This window comes from Muntiacus reevesi, chromosome 3 (genome assembly GCF_963930625.1).
Source record: "Muntiacus reevesi chromosome 3, mMunRee1.1, whole genome shotgun sequence".
NCBI lineage: Eukaryota > Metazoa > Chordata > Mammalia > Artiodactyla > Cervidae > Muntiacus > Muntiacus reevesi.
The window spans coordinates 112,968,722-112,989,279 of record NC_089251.1 but is presented as its reverse complement, the minus strand read 5'-3'; the positions used below and the strand labels follow the sequence as shown (position 1 = coordinate 112,989,279).

At 40.3% G+C, this 20,558-nt stretch overlaps 1 protein-coding gene across 4 annotated transcripts in view; it reads right to left on the bottom strand.

Annotated features, from left to right (window-relative positions):
• Positions 1 to 5,999: 5,999 nt before the first annotated feature.
• GMEB1 (glucocorticoid modulatory element binding protein 1) overlaps positions 6,000 to 20,558 on the bottom strand; it is a 30,747-nt gene continuing 16,188 nt past the window's right edge. For all 4 annotated transcript variants that reach the window (XM_065930216.1, XM_065930217.1, XM_065930219.1 and 1 more), the window contains exons 5-10: positions 20,438 to 20,541; positions 17,973 to 18,130; positions 16,228 to 16,359; positions 14,619 to 14,756; positions 9,607 to 9,729; positions 6,000 to 6,832 (exon numbers count right to left, since the gene is read on the bottom strand). In XM_065930216.1, the coding sequence (XP_065786288.1) occupies positions 6,132 to 6,832; positions 9,607 to 9,729; positions 14,619 to 14,756; positions 16,228 to 16,359; positions 17,973 to 18,130; positions 20,438 to 20,541 (1,356 nt within the window). In that variant the 3' untranslated portion in view covers positions 6,000 to 6,131. The remainder of the gene's footprint in view (positions 6,833 to 9,606; positions 9,730 to 14,618; positions 14,757 to 16,227; positions 16,360 to 17,972; positions 18,131 to 20,437; positions 20,542 to 20,558) is intronic.

The following is a 20,558-nucleotide window of genomic DNA, read 5'->3' as shown; positions in this document are numbered from 1 at the left end:
GTAGGAAGCACAGTGCAGAAGGAAATTGCCACTTTTCATAGGGTGGGTAATCAAGGAAGTCCTCTCTGATAAGGGAACATGTGAACAGACTTGAAAGGAAATGAGGTATTAATAATAAGCTCTGCAGCTATCTGAGGGGAAGAGTGTGCTTGAGACTATTGAATCAAAAAATAAGGTACAAAAAATAAATATTAATAGATTTGGGTTTGTAATAGGGAGTAACAGTGTCTGTCAAGAAACCATGGTCCACCTAACACGGCCTCAGTTTCAGTCTGGTGCTGCTGTGAGGAAATGTGGACTCAGTGTTGTCAGATCTTCTGGGCTTTGGTTTTTGTTGTTGCTATTGTTTAAAGAAAGGGTTTATCCTAAATTTTTCATGTGAACTGTTCCTATGTTTAAAACTCTGTGTAGGCATAAACGGGGCTTCCCTGGTGGCTCAGATGGTAAAGAATCCACCTGTGATGCAGAAGACAGGGTTTGATCCCTGGGTCAGGAAGATCTCCTGGAGGAGGAAGTGGCAACCCGCTCCAGTATGCTTGCCTGGAGGATCCCAAGGACAGAGAAGCTTGGCAGACTACAGTCCATGGGGTCACAAAGAATGAGACACGAGACTGAGCAACTAAGCATGCACGCATGTAGACATAAATGCACAGATTTGTTCGTCAAAAGACAGATACAAGAATATCCAAAGGTGGGAATTCCCTGGTGGTTCAGTGGTTAGGATTGACGCTTTCACTGCCAGGCCTGGGTTCAATCATTGGTCAGGGAACTAAGATATGGAAAGCCACATGGCACAGTGCCCCTCCCCCGCCCCCCAAAAAAGAATTTTCACAGGCATTATTTATAACAGCCCCATACTGGAAGCTACCCACGTGCCGATCAGTTGTGACATAGTAAAAATAGTCTCTACACAGCAAAGAGAAGTAATCAACTACACTTCCACACATTATAGGTGAATCTTACAACATAATGTTGAGAGAAAAAATGCTAGTCCCAAAAGAGTTCAGAAATAGGTAAAATTAAGATATGATGTTAAGAGACATAGATAGCAGTTACGCTGTCTGGGAGAAGTGCTGGTGGGTTGTTTTTTACTTTTCCCCCCCTTGATCTGAAAGCTGATTTCATGGGTATGTTCAATTTAAGTTTATCAAACTGTACAGTGATTTGTGCACTTTCCTGTATGCATTTATATGTCAATAAAAAGTTAAAACAACTGCAACTAAGACCCAATGCAGCCAAATAAATGAACTTTTTTCTCAAAAAAGTTAAAACAAAAATGTGGGCCAAAGTAAATCTCAAGGCTGATTCAGAGCTGTGGGCTTCCAGTTTGCTCTACAACACATATATTTCTTTAGAGAAAACAACTGAGAAGTTTTGGGGTTTTTTTAAAAAACATACTTTGAAATGCAGGTAACACCCCCTTTTACAGAAACTCCTACATTAAAGTCCAACGAGGAACCCATCTTTCCTTCTGGATCACTACCCAGCCTCAGATTTATCTTTATACGTGATCCAATGCTAATGTCCACTTGTTCTCAAACTAGAAAAATCAACCCACGTATACCATATCATAAACCACAGTTACTAGTAAAGGCACATAGAAGCAGGAGGAGAACCCAGAGCCAATTTCAAAGTACGGTATGGCCTACTTTAGGATGAGAGGGCTTCAGGAGTCTTCAGGTTGGGAGGCTCATAGACACAACAGAAATTTCAGGTAGTTATGAAGATGTAGTAGGAATCACACTGGGCTGCAATAATTTATCCAGCAAACAGGCACGTCTTAGCCTGGGCCATGGACCATAGGTAGAGAATTGATAGGTGTGTGATAGATTTTAGAATCTGTGTTCTGAGGCACTTCAAGTACAAGCATATCCCAAAGATGCCTCAATTCAGGCAATGACTAGAGTTAAGAAGGCTGTTCTAGAGTGAAGACTGAAATCTCTGGTTGTACAGTGAGCTTTGGGTCTTGGGGTCTCCTTAGAAGGAAATGATTGTCTTGAGTTGAGTTGTTGATAAGAAAGTTGTTGCTAAGAAAGGTAGAGTTACTAACAGGGCAGGATTTGGGAACTAAGTCACACTGGTTTCTCCAAAGCAAGGAGGATGGTGGAACGTGGTGAGGATGTTCAAGGAAAGTAGAACCTTCTAGAGGGGGCGAGATTGCTTAGCTTGGGACTAAGAAAGGTGTTTCAGATTGGCAAGGGAACCTAGAAATGACTCAACTAAGGCTATCTAAGAAGAGAATACCAGGGGCAGACAGTGCCAGTCTAGCAGAACTGATCCTTTGTTTAGCACATCAGCCTTGCTTATTACTATAGTATGTTACAGACTACACAAGAATTTCCCAGGGAGGAGGTATCCAAGGTGTGAGGGGTCTGTGATCAATTGTACTACGTAAGTTGACTGAAATGCGAGGGGCTAGCTAACCTAGAATCTGATTTGTCTCAGAAAGGACTATTTCCTCAGGAGTATTACCCAAGTGAATCACAGCTCATGCCTGTTTTCAAAATTCAACCTTTCTGCCTCCTTGAGAGTTGTGGGCCAGTTATAACTCAATGAACTAGGAGTTCCATGTTTCATGCTTGATTTCACTCTCTTTATCATCAAATGTTACCAGTACTTCCCACCATGCAGACTTACCTTTAATGCCTTTCATGAAATGGGTTAAACTGCCATCACTAAACAGTCAATTCACCCGAATAGAATGTTAAATTTGAGGGTATCTGGATTAATTCTGGTCTTCCTTCCCAAACATGGACAGAAGCATAAAAGAAACTCCATATGAAGCAGCTTGAAATCTTAAATATTCAAGTCTATTGTTCCTTTTTAACTTCGGAATGGCAGGGAGCTTTGTTTTAATTGGGGAAGGGGCCAGGGATGGAACATGGAAATTGAAAAGGGGAAGAGAACAGGCGCGTGCCAGACAGGGGCATGGCCAAGGCAAGACAGCTGAACAGTTGCTTCTGAGGCCTTTGTGAAAACCACATGGTAAGAACGTTTGGAGCATTTACCTTCTACCAGCTAAATGTCCTGTCCTGTACTGGATTCATCTGCTGGAAACTCTGAGAAGCTGATGCATGACTGGGCTTTCTCCAGTGGTGTGCCCTCAGGAGAGACTGTCTGAGCTGCTGACTCTGCCTAGCTCTGGAGGCAGAAGCAACAAGACAGCGGATTTTTCCCCCTTTCTTGTATACCTAAGTCCAACAACTTGAAAATGGAATGCAAAAAAGTAGCCAAAAATGATCTGTCCTAAATCAGGTTAGGTATACATCTTCTCCAGAAAGTACTCCCATTATTTACTGATCCCTGCCTCCAAGCTGGGTTAGATGCTTGACCCTTTGTTCTCTCTTCTCCCAGCCAAGAGCTCTGTCACTGCACTTATCCCATCAGATGATTAGTTTCAATATCTCCCTAGAGAAAGGCTTAACCATTTTGTACCTTTGGTAGCCTTCTGAAATCTATGGACCAGCTCTTGAAACAATATTTATCAGTGCATGAAGTAAAATACATACGGTTACAAAGGAAACCAATTATATTGAAATATAGTTCTTAACTCCAGACAGTCTCTGGAGAATGAGTCCCTTGAGTGCATGGAGTGAGCGAGCCTTCATCTCTGTACTGGGAGTGCCTAGCACAAAGCCTGGCACATAGGTGACACTTACAAACATTTACTTAGTGAATGAACAGAAAGATAGATGGCTACCGAAAGCTCAGCCTGAGGAATGAGTCATTGCAACTGCTTGTGCACATACCAGTGGCTTGCATGTGTCTCACCCTATCTGAGATCATTTAGACCAGGGCTATGAGGAAACCCACACTCAACAACGGGTACATAGCATTGAGCAATAATGACAGGCTATTGGAAGACTAGGAAAACAACAAAGCTCATGTATTTCCACCAGGTGGAATATTCAGAGTGAAAGTAAACAGGCTCTGTCTTTAGGAGGCGATCTCTTGACTTAGGAAGCATGATGCTCACACTACTTTAAAACAGTCCCAACATCTCTGAAACAAGAAAGAAAGGAACCTGAGCTAGCACATAGGTGTTCTCTAGGGCTCCTCCTCTGTCCAGAGTTAAGCCTGTTGTCTCTGGGAAAGAGAAAAGTATCCTTAAAAGCCACAATAGGGATGACATGTGCCTTTCTAGGTTCAAGTAGTAGTTTTAGACTTAGGCAGAAATTTTGTTTTTATGTACCAACAGAAAATCTAAAGAAGCAAGAAATAAAAGTCATTTCCCTCACTAAAGATATATTAAGGGCCAAAGCTTTGTTCTAAATTGATTGCTATGTCTAATGACTATTCTGAAAAGAAAAACAAAACCCTGGACAATCTTAAAGCTGAAAACCACAACTGCATGGGATTCAGAAATTTCACCCTTAAGTCTTTTAAAATTAACCCTTCCAAGTTAGAAGGCTTCCCTAGCTATGCACAGCTATCGGAGGGATGGCAGAAGGCAGTTTTCACTTGCTTAACAATAGGGTTTCCAACATCCATTGGAGGAAACATGGCTTCAGGTGGATGCCTTCAAAAAAAAAAAAAAAAAGAAGGAAACTACAGGTCAAAGTTTTGTTTTTAATTAAAAAAAAAAAAGACCTCCCACTCCTAAGTTGTGTGCTTTCTTTTTTGACCTACTTTTCCTTTAAATAGTCTGCAGTTTCCCTACATTTTTCCTAGTGCAGTAAACAATGTAATCTTTAGAAATAAAAAACAGGGTCCACTCTTGCCCCAAACACTGAAGATGGTCAAAGAGAAAGAATCACAGCACAGAAAATGGGCCCAGCTCCAAATATACAAAAACATTAAAAAAAGAACAAAACAAAATACCCCCTCCCCACCCAAAGACATTATGATTACATTCCTGGTACACTTCCTATAATATAATGCTGCAGACAATGCTTCTTTCCCAGGAAGTCCAGCTCGCTCAGGAGGAGACATCTATTTGACAGACTGGGGTGTTGAGTCCTCCCTGCCAAACCTAAGGGTTTTTTATGAGCTCAATATCTCACAGAAACATCTGTGGTATAAATGAATCTAAAAGGGGATGAAGGCAGGCAGCCACCTGTCACTGTTCTCTGAATCAGCCAAAAAGCTGAAGAGCGTAGGATCCAGGAGACAGATGCCATTAACCATTGAGGGATAGAGGGGAAAACAAGAGGAAGCACCAAAGAAGTGGCTGCTTTTGGTTCCAAAGTCAAGAAAGGGCCCCACAAAAAGGGCAGTTGGTCTGGAAGAGGAACTCTCCTGCTCCTGGAGTCATGCAATAAAAATGATGGCCTTGGAACCCCACCCCCCGAACAGCCACAGTCTAAGGACCAGAGCGATTTTATACATCACACAGTTTGCAAATGAATGGACTAGGAGGCTAAGTGCTTTGACAGAACAGGCTGCAAGGTAAGCCTGAGCCCCAAAGGACAGCTGTGACATCTATGGATTCTTATCTCTACCCTGATGCCACCTACTTGGTGAAAATGTACCCTTCCGCTTAACACTGGCATTGCCTCAAAATGGCACCCATGGTGGTAACCCTCAGAGATAACAAGAGGTATCAGTTGCACTTCTGGAAGTAAGATAATTTCCTTGCCCCATCCTGGCCAAAGCACTTCCCTTTTTAAGCTTCTGCTAGTCTGTTACCTTCCCCTCGAAGCAGAGTTCAACTCACTTTTGTTTGGGGGTTTTGCACTGGCCTCTGAAGGCTTGTTCCAGGATACAAAATTAAGTATACTTTTGCATCCATGTGTGAGTGGGTTGCCTTCCAGGGTCAGATCTGTGTTCCCTGGTTTGGTCAATGCACCTTTATGAGACTAAAACCACGTGTATACAGAGACAGACTAGCCTGGAAAGTGATTTCTGGATAGGGTTTCGGGTTATTTTGATGCCTCCCCTCAAAGAAATAACTCTCTTGGTGTAAGATGGTTAGGACATTGAATGACCTACTCTCAACTTCCAGAAGGGCAGCTTGTTTTGTCCATTTTTCAGTGAGGGGCTGGAAGGGACCCGACATGTTCAGTTACAACAATCAGATCTTGTTTTTTAAAAAAAGGATCCTATGTGGAAATGAGTGGGACAATGATAAAAATAAACAAATAATTAAAATTCCAAACCAAAACGTATCTCCTGGCCCCGAGACCCCCCAGTTAATCCTCTAAGACCACAATCTCCACATTGTGGACTTGATGCTGGTGTTCCTCCATCTCAGCCACGACTTTCTCCTCAGTCCTCAGTTCGGTCTCCAAAATGACTGCTTTGCCCTCCGCATCCTCAGCCTCTGGGTCTGGGGCTGGGTCAATCTCAATGATGGTCTGCCCATCCTCTGAGGTGCTTTCAACCGCCTGGATGGCCGAGGTTAGGCCAGACTCCATGGCCACCAGCTCGACAGGGCTCACCATGGTGGTCATGTTGCCCAGGGTACTGCCATCCTGCATGGCGGTGGAGCTTAGCAGCGCCAAGCTAGACGAAGGGTGGATGGTCACTGTGTCTGGTGAGCTGCTCTTGGCTGACGAGACTACTGTGGCATAACGGAAGAGCTGAGGGCCAGAAGGCAGTGTGTGGACAGTCACAGGACTGGAGCCCTGGCTGAGGGTGGCCACTGGAATATTGCCCATGGAGAATGACTGACCCACTGGCGTGATGGTGATGGGTGAGATGACTGTGAACTGAGGCTGATGGACAGGAGGAGAAGGGCTCAGGACGGTGGTGGAGGCTGGCCGCTGGAGCCGGGGCCTTTTGGGAGGCTTAGGAGTGCTCACAGGCATCAGTACCACATTTTGAACTGTCTGGGATTTCAGCCTGTGATCCTGGGCTTGCTTCTTCTGTTCTTCCAACTGGCGTTCCAAGTCTATGGAAAAAAGACAGACTTTGGGTAGAGAGAAGCATAATCCTGGGAACAGTAAACTAGGAGTGAGGAGACCTGGGGTCTTATCCTGGTTTTGCTAGTGTATTTAGCCTCAGGAAAGTCATGTCATTGTTTTCAAGAAGGAACTAGACTAGATGATCTTTACAACTCTACCAGTTACTGTATTTCATTGTGTGATTATAGGCAAGGTGATAATTCAGAATCCTGCCATATTGTGATCCTGCTATAGCTCAACTCTAGAAGCTCCTGTGGCATTTTGTCACCTGTCACTAAAATGTAAACCAAAGAAGTCTCCATTTGGTCTAGCAGCTTATATATGCCCTGCCTACAGATGAAAATAATATCTGTACAATCCCTTTGCTGTTGCGATGGACCTACAAAGGAGCTACAACAGCCACTCTGAAAAACAGTGATTTCCAAACTATCCCTCAAGGCAGGATCACTTGCTGGTGACCCAGATGGCTTTAATCTACCAATAGCCCCAGAGAAATCTACAGAAAGTTACAGAGGAAGTCCCTAAGAATTATAAAACTGAAGGAAGTCTTAGAGCTCTAACACATTCATTTTGATAGAGATCCAGAGAAGTAAAGTTATTTATTTAAGATCACAGAGCTTGGGCCAAAACAAAAATCTTCTGATAGTCAATTTGGTGGCTTTCCCACCCCAGTACACCTATCACTATCCCTCTCCCAAGGGTCCAATCCAACCTTGATGACTACTGGTGAGTCTGGTTCTACACCAGAGCTTCTCTGCTGCGTAGCACCTGATAAACATCCAATAAATAACCAGTTACACCTGAAGAGCACTATTGTTCCTGTGCAGCACCAAAAGTCAGTCAATTCCTCGCTTGGAATAAGAGTGTGTATGTGCATGCATGCTAGGTCGCTAAGTCGTAGGGATAAAGAACATAGTCAAAAATTTTACAATGCTGCCTTTTTGAGGTTATAAGATATTACATTTTTTCCCCATCTTTGGTGGTAATCAAAGAAACGTGAACCTAAACAAGATATCAATTAAACCTATAGTTTTAAAAAAGTTAAATCAGAGTGTATTATTAAAAACAACACCCCCCCCAAAAAAAATAAAAACAACACCCAAAGTTGGGAGCTCAAACTTGTGACCTAAATTGGTATAATCTACTCGGAAATTTGACAATAGGTCACAAAACTCCATAAACAAATATCAGTACCATTTAGCCTCAAGCTTAGTCCTGTGAAGTAATTTATTTCTTTATTTTTGGGGGGCCTCACGGCTTACAGGATCTCAGTTCCCCAACCAGGGATTGAACCTGGGTCACAGCATTGAAAGCCTAGAATCCTAACCACTAGGCAACCAGGGAACTTCCATGAAGTAGTTTAACAGGACATAAGAAGAAATGTTATATTCATACAAGTTCACTGCAATAAATAAGCCTTTGAAGAAACTTTTGAAAATTTAAATTCATCCCTAGAAAAATGTCTAGGTAAAATACTATGTAGCAACTTGAAAACATATTAGTATATCATAGTGAAAAAAGCAGAAAACACAACTTTATGTACACTGTGGTTATAACTAAAATATATGGGCAAGAAACAAGAAGCCTACATTTCTAACAAAAACCATTTTTCAGACTGTTCTACCAGTCTGAAAGAATACAGTTCTACCCTGGGCTTCACTGTCAAGAAGTGATGTGATCCCAGCAAATCATTTATTCTCTCTGTGCCTTTACTGGGCTATCTGTAAAATGAGGATAACAGCCTATAATATTCCTAGGAAGATGAATGAAAAAGGGGATCTCTGAGAATACTTGGTAAACTGAATTTAAAATATAAACTGGGCATAAAAATAAGTTTAAAACAACCTAAATTGTTCTTCTCTTACCAAATGATCTTTCTTGCCTTTTGTCTTCCCAACTGACTATATTCTACATCATCTAAGGTTGATAATCTATACCTCTAACTTGCTTTGTACCTTACTTCCTCTGAAAACTTCTCAAGATTTTTCTCTGGATATAAATGATAATTCCCCTTGTTCTACCACCATACCTTCCACATGCTTCTGTTAGAGAACTACTGTTTGGACGTATTTCTAAGTCTGCTTTCCGCTGAGTTCCTTGAAAGCCCTCAAGAGACTGAGATTACCTTATTCAACATTATATTTCTAAAATCTAGCTTGGAGACCAGCACAAAGCATTTGGTTGGCCAAAAAATTTGTTTAGGTTTTTCCATAAGCTCATACAGAAAAACCCAAATGAACTTTTTGACTAACCTAATACTTATTAAAAAGGGTTAAGTTATACATATGCTCATAATTTCTGATTACCAGAAATAAGGGAAGTGCAAAATGTGTATCTATCAACCAACTCAGTATTAATAATGCAAAAAAAACAAAGGTCAGCTTTATTCTTCTGCCACTTAAATTACTGGGCTAATGAGCAATCTAGCAGACATCTTAATCCTTCAAAGATATAAAAAGAAGATCATATTGCTAGTTTTCCTTTCTTTCTTTTTGTGCTTCCTCTGCTTGACGTGACTCCACCTCACGGGGGACTGTGTACAGAGGAAAAGCCAAATCTAATACGATGTGAATTGAAAGAAAGAGAGACAGAGAAGGAAGAAAACAGAAAGAGCAGGAGCAAAGGAGGAAGGGAGGAAAAGAAGAATGGAAGGAAGGGAGGAAGGAAGAGGCCAGTCCAGTCCCAACAGAAGATAACGAAGAAATGGCAAGACTCAAGGACGTTAGTGTATCACCAAAGAAAAGAGAGAAGCTATACATACCTGTGAGGGCATAGAGAAACTGCTCTTCTCCCTGTTCTACTTGGTTCTTCCTGTTGTCCAAAACCTTCTTGACTGTGTCCATTAGGCCAAATGTATGTGCTACATTATTAAGAACAGCAGCATCTATTTAAAACAAAATATGTCTGTCCAGTTAAAACAAACTCCCAACTATGCTGCTCATAAATATCAAACAATTCAGAAATTAGAATACTAATTGCATTTTCAAAAAAATTTAACAAAAGATTTATCACGGGGCATCCCTGGTGGTCCTGTGGCTGGGAACTCTGCACTCCCATTGCAAGAGGGCCTGGGTTTGATCCTTGCCCCACATGCCTCAACTAAGCCCTGGTGCAGCCAAAGAAATCAATAAAAATAAACAAATATTAAGTAAAGAAGATTTATCACATGTGTAACTAATTTTTATGTAATTGTTATATCTTTATACATCTCTCCATATAAATAAATACAAAAATAAGGAAAAAAAATCTTGCATCTGGTTATAGGTTCTGACTTGGTTTAGGAAAATGTGGTCATTCTGGACTTTCCTGGCAGTCCAGTGGTTAAGACTCTGCCTTCCAATGCAGAGGGCACAGGTTTGATCCCTGGCTGGCAAACTAAGATCCCACATGCTGTGTGGTATGGCAAAAAAAAAACAAGAAAGAAAAAGAAAACGTGGTCATCTACTAGACAGAGCTAAATTTGAATCTTGGTTTTGATGTTTCCTATCTGTGTGACCTTGGGTAAGTCATTTCACTCCTCAGTTTTTTTCATCTGAAACAAATGGGACTAATAATACTTACTCTGCAAGATAGATATGAAGATTAGAAATATATGCTAAATGCCAAACATGGGCTTTATTATTATTAATAGCATTATCTCTATTCCCCTTTAAACAATGCTTCTTGAAAGAGCTGTTACTAACTGAGCTGTTATTAACTCAGACCACTTCTCTACCTACAGCTCTCTTCCACAGTCATCTCATCCAGTTTCATCAGTTTAGTTCAATTCAGTCACTCAGTTGTGTCTGACTGTTTGCAACTCCATGGACCGCAGCACACCAGGCTTCCCTAACCATCACCAACTCCCAGAGCTTGCTCAGACTCATATCCATTGAGTCGGTGATGCCATCCAACCATCTCATCCTCTGTCGTCCCCTTCTCCTCCTGTCTTCAATCTTTCCCAACATCGGGGTCTTTTTCCAGTGAGTCAGTTCTTCACATCAGGTGGCCAAAGTATTGGAGCTTCAGCATCATCCTTCCAATGAATATTCAGGACTGATTTCCTTTAGGATGGACTGGTTTGATCTCCTTGCAGTCCAAGGGACTCTTAAGAGTCTTCTCCAACATCACAGAGCAAAAGCATCAATTTTGTGACACTCAGCTTTCTTTATGGTCCAACTCTTATATCCATACATGACTACTGGAAAAACCACAGCTTTGACTAGATAGACCTCTGCTGGCAAAGTAATGTCTCTGCTTTTTAATATGCTGTTTAGGTTGGTCATAGCTTTTCTTCCAAGGAGGAAGTGTCTTAATTTCATGGCTGCAGTCACCATCTGCAGTGATTTTGGAGCCCAAGAAAAGAAAGTCTGTCACTGCTTCCATTGTTTCCCCATCTATTTGCCATGAAGTGATGGAAAGGGATGCCATGAGCTTAGTATTTTGAATATTGAGTTTTAAGCCAGCTTTTTCACTCACCTCTTTCGTTTTCATTACGAGGCTCTTTAGTTCCTCTTCACTTTCTGCCATAAGGGTGGTGTCATCTGCATATCTGCGGTTGTTGATATTTCTCCCAGCAATCTTGATTCCAGCTTATGCTTCATCAGGCCGGCATTTTGCATGATGTATTCTGCATGTAAGTTAAATAAGCAGGGTGACAACATACAGTCTTGATGTACTCCTTTCCCGATTTGGAACCTGTCTGTTGTTCCATGTCCAATTCTAACTGTTGTTTTTTGACCTGTACACAGGTTTTTCAGGAGGCAGGTAAGGTGGTCTGGTATTTCCATCTCTTGAAGAATTTTCGACAGTTTGTTGTGATCCACACAGTCAAAGGCTTTAGCATAGTCAATGAAGCAGAAGTAGATATTTTTCTGGAATTCTCTTGCTTTTTCTATGATCCAACAGATGTTGGCAGTTTGATCTCTGGTTCTAAATCCAGCTTGAGTTTCTGGAAGTTCTCAGTTCACATACTGTTGAAGCCTAGCTTGGAGAATTATGAGCATTACTTTGCTAGCGTGTGAGATGAATGCAATTGTGAGGTAGTTTGAACATTCTTTGGTATTGCCTTTCTTTGGGATTAGAATGAAAACTGACCTTTTCCAGTCCTGTGGCCACTTCTGAGTTTTCCAAATTTGCTGGCATATTGTGTCCCGTTTCATAGTTTTAAGTATCACAGACATGCTAAGAACTCCCACATGTAGATCTCCAGCCCAGACCTCTTTCCTACATTACAGATTCATACTTCTGTTTAGTCAAGTGACATCTCCATTTGAAGGCCTCATAAGCATCTCAATTTAAAAGTCAAAAGTCAATTCTGATTTCCTACCTCAGCAGTCTTCATCTCAAGAAATTTTGCCACCACTCACAGTTCAGATCAAAAATATATGAGTCATCCTGGATTTCTTTTTCACCCGACATCTAATCCACCAGCAAGACCTGTCAGTTCCACGTTCAAAACACATCCCCAGTATGACCATTTCTTCCCAAGTCTACCACTGTCCACTTAATACACTACCACCATCTCTTGCCTGAACTAACTCCTTCAAGAGTCTTCCAACTAGTCTTCTTTTTTGAGCTATTTACTTATTTGGCTGTGCTGGGTCTCAGTTGCAGTATGCAGGATCTTCAGTTGCAGCATTCAAACTCTTAGTTGCAGCATATGGGATCTAGTTTCCTGAACCAAGGATCAAACCTGGGCCCCCTGCATTAGGAGATCACAGTCTTAGTCACTGGACCACCTGGGAAGTCTTCCAACTGGTCTTCTTGTTTCTATCTCCTCTTGCCCCATATAATCTATTCTCCCCACAGCAACCACAGTGATCTTTTAAAAATAAAATAAACCTGCTCATTTTACTTTCCTGCTCAAAATCACTATGATGGCTTAACATCACCTTAAAATAAAACCCAAAGTTTTATCTTTGGGTTTTATCTGACCAAAGCTTATCTAAAATAAGCTCTGTCTAAAATAAGCTCTGTCCTCTGGTTCTGTCCAACTTCATCACCTATCACTCTTTCCATTAACTTAGTCCACTGGAGCCATGTCAGCACTCCTCTAATTCTTTGAACCCACTAGGTTCATTGTCACTTCAAGATCTTTGTCCCCTCTGCCTGGAGTATTCCTTCTCCCAGCCTGTCACATGGCTAGCTCCTTCAATTCAGATTTCTACTCAAATGCCACCTGCTTAGAGGGGGCTTCTTTGACCACCCTGCCTAAAAGAATCACCCATTTTTTATATTAGCTGCCTTAAAAAAAAAAAATTCCAATCATAAAAAAAAAAAGATTCTGCTGTAAAGTTTAAGTGTACTTACATAATGTAAATACCAGGGGCTTCCCTGGCAGCTTAAATGATAAAGAATCTGACTGCAATGCAGAAAACCCTGGTTTGATCCCTGGGTTAGGAAGATTCCCCTGGAGAAGGGAATAGCAACCCATTCCAGTATTCTTGCCTGGAGAATTCCATGGATAGAGAAGCCTGGAGGGCTACAGTCCACGGGGTCATAAAGAGTCGGACACAACTGAGCAACTAACACTTCCTTACTTCCTTACACATAATGTATGAGTCATAAGAAGGTAACAATACACACCTAACAAATCTAAGTAAGGACTTACTAAACATACAAGCTCATGAGACCTCATAATGAGCCCTTTTGTATCAGATGATTAAAACATTCTTTTACATTGTGCATGACAGCAAGTACCCTGTAAGTATGCAGAAACACTTAAAAGTGCACACAATAGATCTGGGAGCCTTAAACTAACAGAATATGAGAACTGTCTAAAACAGGCAGATTTCTTCAATTTTCAAACTCTATATATCTATTTATATCTATATCGAGAGAGAGAGAGAAACTGCTTTCTGACACCATTTACAAAGGTAAAAATTACCTGTGGAAAAAGCAATGACAAACCTGAGTTTAAAACCAAGGCATGCTAAAAACAGAACTACCACATATGATCCAGCAATCCCACTCCTGGCATATATCCGGAAAAGATGAAAACTCCAGTTTGAAAAGATATATGCACTCCAATGTTTATAGCAGCAATTTACGATTTATAGTAATCAAGACATGGAAGCAAACTAAGTGTCCATTGGCAGAGAACGGACAGAGAAGGTGTGGTATATATAGCCAATGAACTATAACTTAGTCATAAGAAGAGAAGAAAATATTGCCATTTGCAGCAACATGGATGGACCTAGAGAATATCATACTAAGTGAAGTTCGTCAAAGACAAATATTATATAATATTACTTATATGTAGAGCCTAAATAATACAAATGAGTTTATTTACAAGACAGAAACAAACTCACAGACATAGAAAACATGTTTACAGTTACCATTTCCCCCATGGGAAGTGGGGGAGGGATAAAGTAAGAGTATGGGATTAACAGATACACACTACTACATATAAAATACATAAGCGATAATGATCTACTGTATAGCACAGGGAACTATATTCAGTATCTTCCAATAACTTATAATGGAAAATAATCTAAATATATATAAATACACACACACACACAAAACTGAATCATTTCGCTGTACACCTAAAACTAACACAATATTATAAATCAACTACATCTCAATTAAAAAAAACAATTTTTTACAGCTAAAAAAAAAACTAGTTATGAACTTTGTTTAGTAACTTAATGTTTTATAACTCTTAATTCCCTACACTGTAAAATGAGGATAATAATACCCATACCTCAGTGTTTCATAAGGCTAACAAGGTCTGCCTACAATTGTTACTGTTTAATAAATAACCACTATTGTTAGGATTAGTGTGTTTACCTGTGACCTGGAAGGGAGCCTGGATGAGCCGCTGCTGAACTCCCCTAAGTAGCTCCTCTATTTCCTTCTGTATGTTGCAGACAACCTCTTCCATCAGTCCTACATCAGCTATTCCTTTCCAGAACATCAAAGTGTCCTCTGGCAAAAAAGGATAAGACAGAAGGTAAATAAGGGATGCTACATATACTTAGGCTTCCCAGGTGGCTCAGTGGTAAAGAATCTGCCTGCAATGCAGGAGACGTGGGTTTGATCCCTGGGTCCGGAAGATCCCCTGGAGGAGGAAGTGGCAACCCACTCCAGTATTCTTGCCTGGAAAACTCCATGGACAGAGGAGTCTGGTGGGTTATAGTTCATGGGGTCACAAAGAGTTGGACACAACTGAGCATACAAATAAGGGATGCTACATGTGCTTAGGTACAGCTCTACAATGTTAAGTTCAAAAAAAATTTTTTTCCATGCTATGTGCCTTTGTGGGATCAGTTCCCTGACCAGGAATTGAACCCAGGCCCTCGCAGTGAAAGTCCAGAATACTAACCACTAGGCCACCAGAGGATTCCAATGATTTCTTATTCGAGCATTTCTGGAAGAAGAAAAGAAGCTTTTGGAACACCAGCTGCCTCCTTGAGTTGGTACATAATTATTTGGACTCCAGGTAACTGTGATAATTACCTCACTGGGTCATGCCTCTGGCTACGGGGAATGGGTATCTTCCTTCAATAAAGGTATTTAATTAAATATTAATTAAATACTAAAACATTTATTTAAATAATTTAAAAGATAATAATACTGGAGTGGGTAGCCATTCCCATCCCCTGGGTTGGGAAGATTCCCTGGAGTAGGAAATAGCAACCCACTCCAGTATTCTTGCCTGGAGAATTTTACGAGAGAGGAGCCTGGCGGGCTACCGTCCATGGGATTGCAGAGAGTCAGATGAGATTGAGTGACTAACACGTGCACTTTTCACTTTCAATATATAATATTTTAAAAGTTAAATAAATATATAAATTAAAGATATACGCCCTCTAATCCTATACTTAAAACACCAAAATAAAATAGTTGAATAGGTGGGGGTATAAGCTCCCTGAGGGCAGAGGCTGTCTTTTCATCTTTCTATCTAGATCGAGCAAGAGTGCCAGCTAAAAACAGGCAGCAATAAACATTTGTTAAATGAATTAATGAACGACGATATAAAGCTTCTCCTGTCCCCTTTGAGTGAATCACCATTAATCATCATCTACACCACCTGCTAGCTAATTTTTTCTTCTAAAATCTGGCAGTTTGGTTTACCTGACGAATGTGCCAAAGGTGGAATCATTGTGGCAGCATGAGAAGATGGACCCCAGAGTTAAACAGCTGAGTCCAGCTCCGACACCAGCTATGTGACTGGTCTTGGGCAATGTACTAAACATTTCTGAATCTCAATTTCTTCATAGAATCTAACGTTGCAAGGCTGTTACATGAATTCAAATAAGATGTTTGCAGCTATAATTAGTATTAATATGCATAAGAAAAACCAGCACAAGTAATGAAGAACCCTTCTGTGTCCATAATCATAATGGTGATAAGAATTATAAAACCTTGCAAGAAATCTGGGTGCCATAGATAGTACCTGAAATTTCCTCTGAGTCTTTCTTCATGCCCTCCTCTGTGGCCATGGTGACAGCGGCAGTGAGAGCTGAGTTCCATTCCAGCCCTGCCTCTTCCATGCTCTCTTCTGAGATGGCAATCTGTGTGATGCTACCTAAAAGCAGTGCATTAAAGGGAAGGCCAGTGAATTTTATGAAAAAGTCACAGCTATCCTCTTTCTCAGACAGTCAAAGAGATCCTGTTATTTAACTTATGGACTTTTGCCTGAAGATCCCTATATTAAAAACTAGAATCCTAGGTAAGCCAGAATGAATACTGGCTTTCCTAAAGAAAACCTGCCTTGCAGAAAATGCTTTCTTCTTACTCTAAATAGAAAGTGAAAGATAACTTACAAAATCACAAAAGAGCAATCTGAGCAGTTATATTTTTGAAAGAGACAGAAGGTGGGCATGATTGCCAGGCTGTACCCAGACTTAGTGAGGATGAGGAGGACTTGAAATAATTGAAAAAGAAACATGGTGCTTAGTCAAGTCAAGAGCCCTATTCCAAGTGTATTTGATACTAACCATCTAGAATATGTGAAGTTGCTATAACTTACTTACCAGCTGATGTAAGAGAAAGCAAGATAAATGAGACCAAAAAAAATAAATCAGATAAAAGATCCACGAGTAGCAGATTCACAGAGGAAAAACCTATTGCTATCAATTTAATATTAAGGTTTTAAACAAAGAGAATTGAGAAAAATCAACTGATCCAGACAGAAATATAAAATGTGGACTCTCCACTCTGAAGGATATCAGTAAACAAGCAAAATATCAATATGGATGATCAAGTAAAGAAGGTTCAGCAAAATAAAAAGAAAGTAGATAATTTCACAGCATTTTTCACTTCTCAAGTCAATGTGTCACACCACCAAATATTCACATTGCTAGATATTTTATACTTTCCCGAAAGAAACTCAGTGAGATCTGGCTTCTACTCACCCAACAGTTAGGCTGGGAACAGAATATTAGGGTTGAGCAAAAGAAGCCTTGAGAAGTCATTTTTAAAGCATAGTGCCTTCCTTACATTGCATTCTGTGTCTCTGTCAGGCATATTTTTAAGCCTCCTGGAAGTAGTTAGACACATTCTACGAACTTTAGCTGCGCCAAGTTTCCAGCTCAACTAAGTCCTTAATAATAACCTCACATGGCTATAAATTTCCTAGAGAGCCCTCATTCCAAACTCTTTAATACTGAAGTTAAGTGGGTGCATACCCTATCTCATTTGTGAAGATGCCTCAGCTTGTTTATCTGGATTCCTCCCAGACAGAGCTCTTTGACCCTTACGGCAGAGTCTCCAGAGTCCAGCCCCGTCAATGAGACACTGTCTTTGAGACATCTCGGTTCAAAAGCTGAAAACCACACACCATTCTAAATCCACCCGCCTGCCCTGACCATCAGAATTGCCAAGGATTTTCAAAACAATCTAATTTCAAAGATATACCAAGTGGCACTGGCACCAAAGTAATACTGTTAAATAAGCATTATATGAATCACCTTTCTAACATTTACCGTGCATTGCAATACAGAAATAAGGAAGGAGGAGTGGCCAATTAGGAATCTGAGGAGAAAACAGAGTTCCTTCTAAAGCGTGGACTCCTACCCAAGATTACCATATCTTACATCAACACTCATGAGAATTAAAATTCAGAAACACAAAAGAGAATGAGGAGAAAAGTACTACTGAAAAACACAATGGGTTTTCAGGTGGTTTCCTACCCCCTACCATCGGCCGAAGTGGGTGTCTGCACCACACTTGTCTGCTGTCCTGGCACTGGCGCTCTTGCACTGCTGATTAGCAGATCAAATTTGGTGCTTCTGCAGGTATTGGAGCAAACCTTGTCATGTTGGTAAAAATCAATCTGTCCAGAGTCCATCATTTTCCTGTGCAAAGAGAGACAAGAAGTACCAGTTCAGCCTGTACTTCATCTACAGGGGACAAACAGAGACAAAGTTGCAGAGTCCCGCAGTGAAACCTAATAGTATTAAAAGTCATTAGGTCGCAAAAATTCTAATTGGGGCAATAAAATGTTCATGGTCCTGCCCACGTGTACAAGTACTCCTCTTCCCTCCCTAGTCTACTCATTATGAGTACTCTCTTTTATTTCCCATTATCACTAAGTTTTAGACATAATTGTGACACTAGCTAAATTTCCCCATAGAATCTCATTGAAACCAAACCCCAAAGGGGAAAAGGCTAACTCATATCCCAGCACAACTGAGAAAAGGCACAGGCGGATTCAAATTTTGTGGTTAGATTCTGAAGTATTAGTACTTGTAGACCAGCAAGATCTGTTGCCACTTCTGAAGACATAAAACTTCAGCACATTTCTTTCCTTTGAAAAAAAAAAAAGAGATAACTCTCCTATAAATACAGAGCAAAGCTGATTACACTAAACCCCCACTATAGAATGTCCTTATAACTAGATTCACAAGACATTGTTATTATAGGCTATGAGCATAACCATCATAAGATATTTTAATTACAGTAAACTCTATGTTATAATGTTACTTGGCTTTCGCTAAAGATTTTTTAGGTACTCTGGGTCTTTTATATTTGGGAACAGTTAGCATATGCTTGTTTTTCTCACCAAATAAAACAACTCAAGAACAACAACAACAATAGTTAAAGGTATTCACCTCCAATTTCATTCAACTACTAATTAACACATACAAATGATCTGGAATGAATTTTTCAAAATTATGCCTCTGACTATAAAGATAATACATGAAGAAAAAAAATAACATTTCCTCTGGAAAACATAGAAAACTATAAAGAAAACAATTGCTCCTTAAAAGAAAAAATCCCCCAACACAAAGATAGTGTCAACATTTTAGCACATGTTCTTCCACTAAATTTACTTACATATATGTTTTGTAAAACACTAAATTAATTGATAGTCCATTTTGTTTTCTTTTTTACATTACATTATAAGCAATTTTCCATGTAAAAAGTCTTTAGGAATATTTTAATGTATAAACCCATATATATTTAGATGAGCCATAATTTACTTCAGATATACCTTGACTGTGTATTAAAGCAGACTGTAATTTTCACTATCCTGAATTATGTTGCAATAAACCCCATTATACTTGAATCTCTACAAGTACTATAGATTTTTCTTTAGACAGATTCCTTAAAAAACTGAAGACAAAGAGTAAGCTTTTAAGGCTCTTGATACATGTTCTGTGGGGAGCTTTTAATTCTTGACCACATTTAAAAATTTTCTATCAATAGGTGACTGCTACTGATAGAAAATAATGTTAATTTTATGGGTAGGGGATGAAATTATAATGATAAACTTGCTGCAAAAACAGACATGGTGAGGATATTATACATTCTAAAGTTAATTTCTGGGCTTCCCTGGAGGTCCAGTGGTTAAGAATTCACCTTGCAATGCAGGGGACACAGGTTCAATCCCTGGTCCCAGAAGACCCCACATGCTTCAGGGCAAATAAATGCATGCAACACAATTACTGAGTCTGCATTCTAGAGCCCACGAGCCACAGCTAGTGAGCCCACATCTTGCAACTACCGAAACCTGCACACCATGGAGCCCATGCTCTGCAATGAGAAGCCTGTGCACCGAAACTAGAGAGTAGGCCCCACTCACTGCAACTAGCAAAATCCCATGGCAGCAACAAAAACCCAGCACACAGCCACAAATAAATAAATAATTTTTTAAAAAATCATCTGCATTAAAAAAAAAATGAAGTTTACTTCTATGGCACAATGATGGCAAGGACTGCGTTCATTGTGCATAACTGTTTCTTCTGACAAGCACCCTTCTACTTTACCAGATTCTCCCAGAATTTGTCTGTCAGCCTACATCTCCATGGTAGCCACCCTTTCTTAGCATCAGGTTTAGCTCCACCTATATTGAAAGATCTCAAGCAAGACTGTCATCTACTCCTGAGCTTCTCTGCCCAGAGAAGATCCTACTCAGCATTTTGACATCACAAGAAATTGCCCTAGATGCTGGAAGAAGTCAATTTAATTCAATTTTCCTTCTCTCACAGGGATTTTAAGAACAAGTTGATGAAGGTCAAATAATACATGGATCGTTCAAACCAATCCTTCATACAGGATAAAAATTCAAGTTGGAGAGAAAAGACTGGATTCTCTGGATTCTACCATGATTAAGTACCCCACAGCCACTTTAAAGGTGTGAATTTGCTATTAGAGCTCACCTGAGCATGATTCCACCCAGACGAATAGCTCTCTTCCAGTCCTTCAGGGTGGATTTGCCAGCCAGATGAACAAAATGCTTGGGGCTGATCAACTGATCATTGAACTAATGTAAAAGGAAAA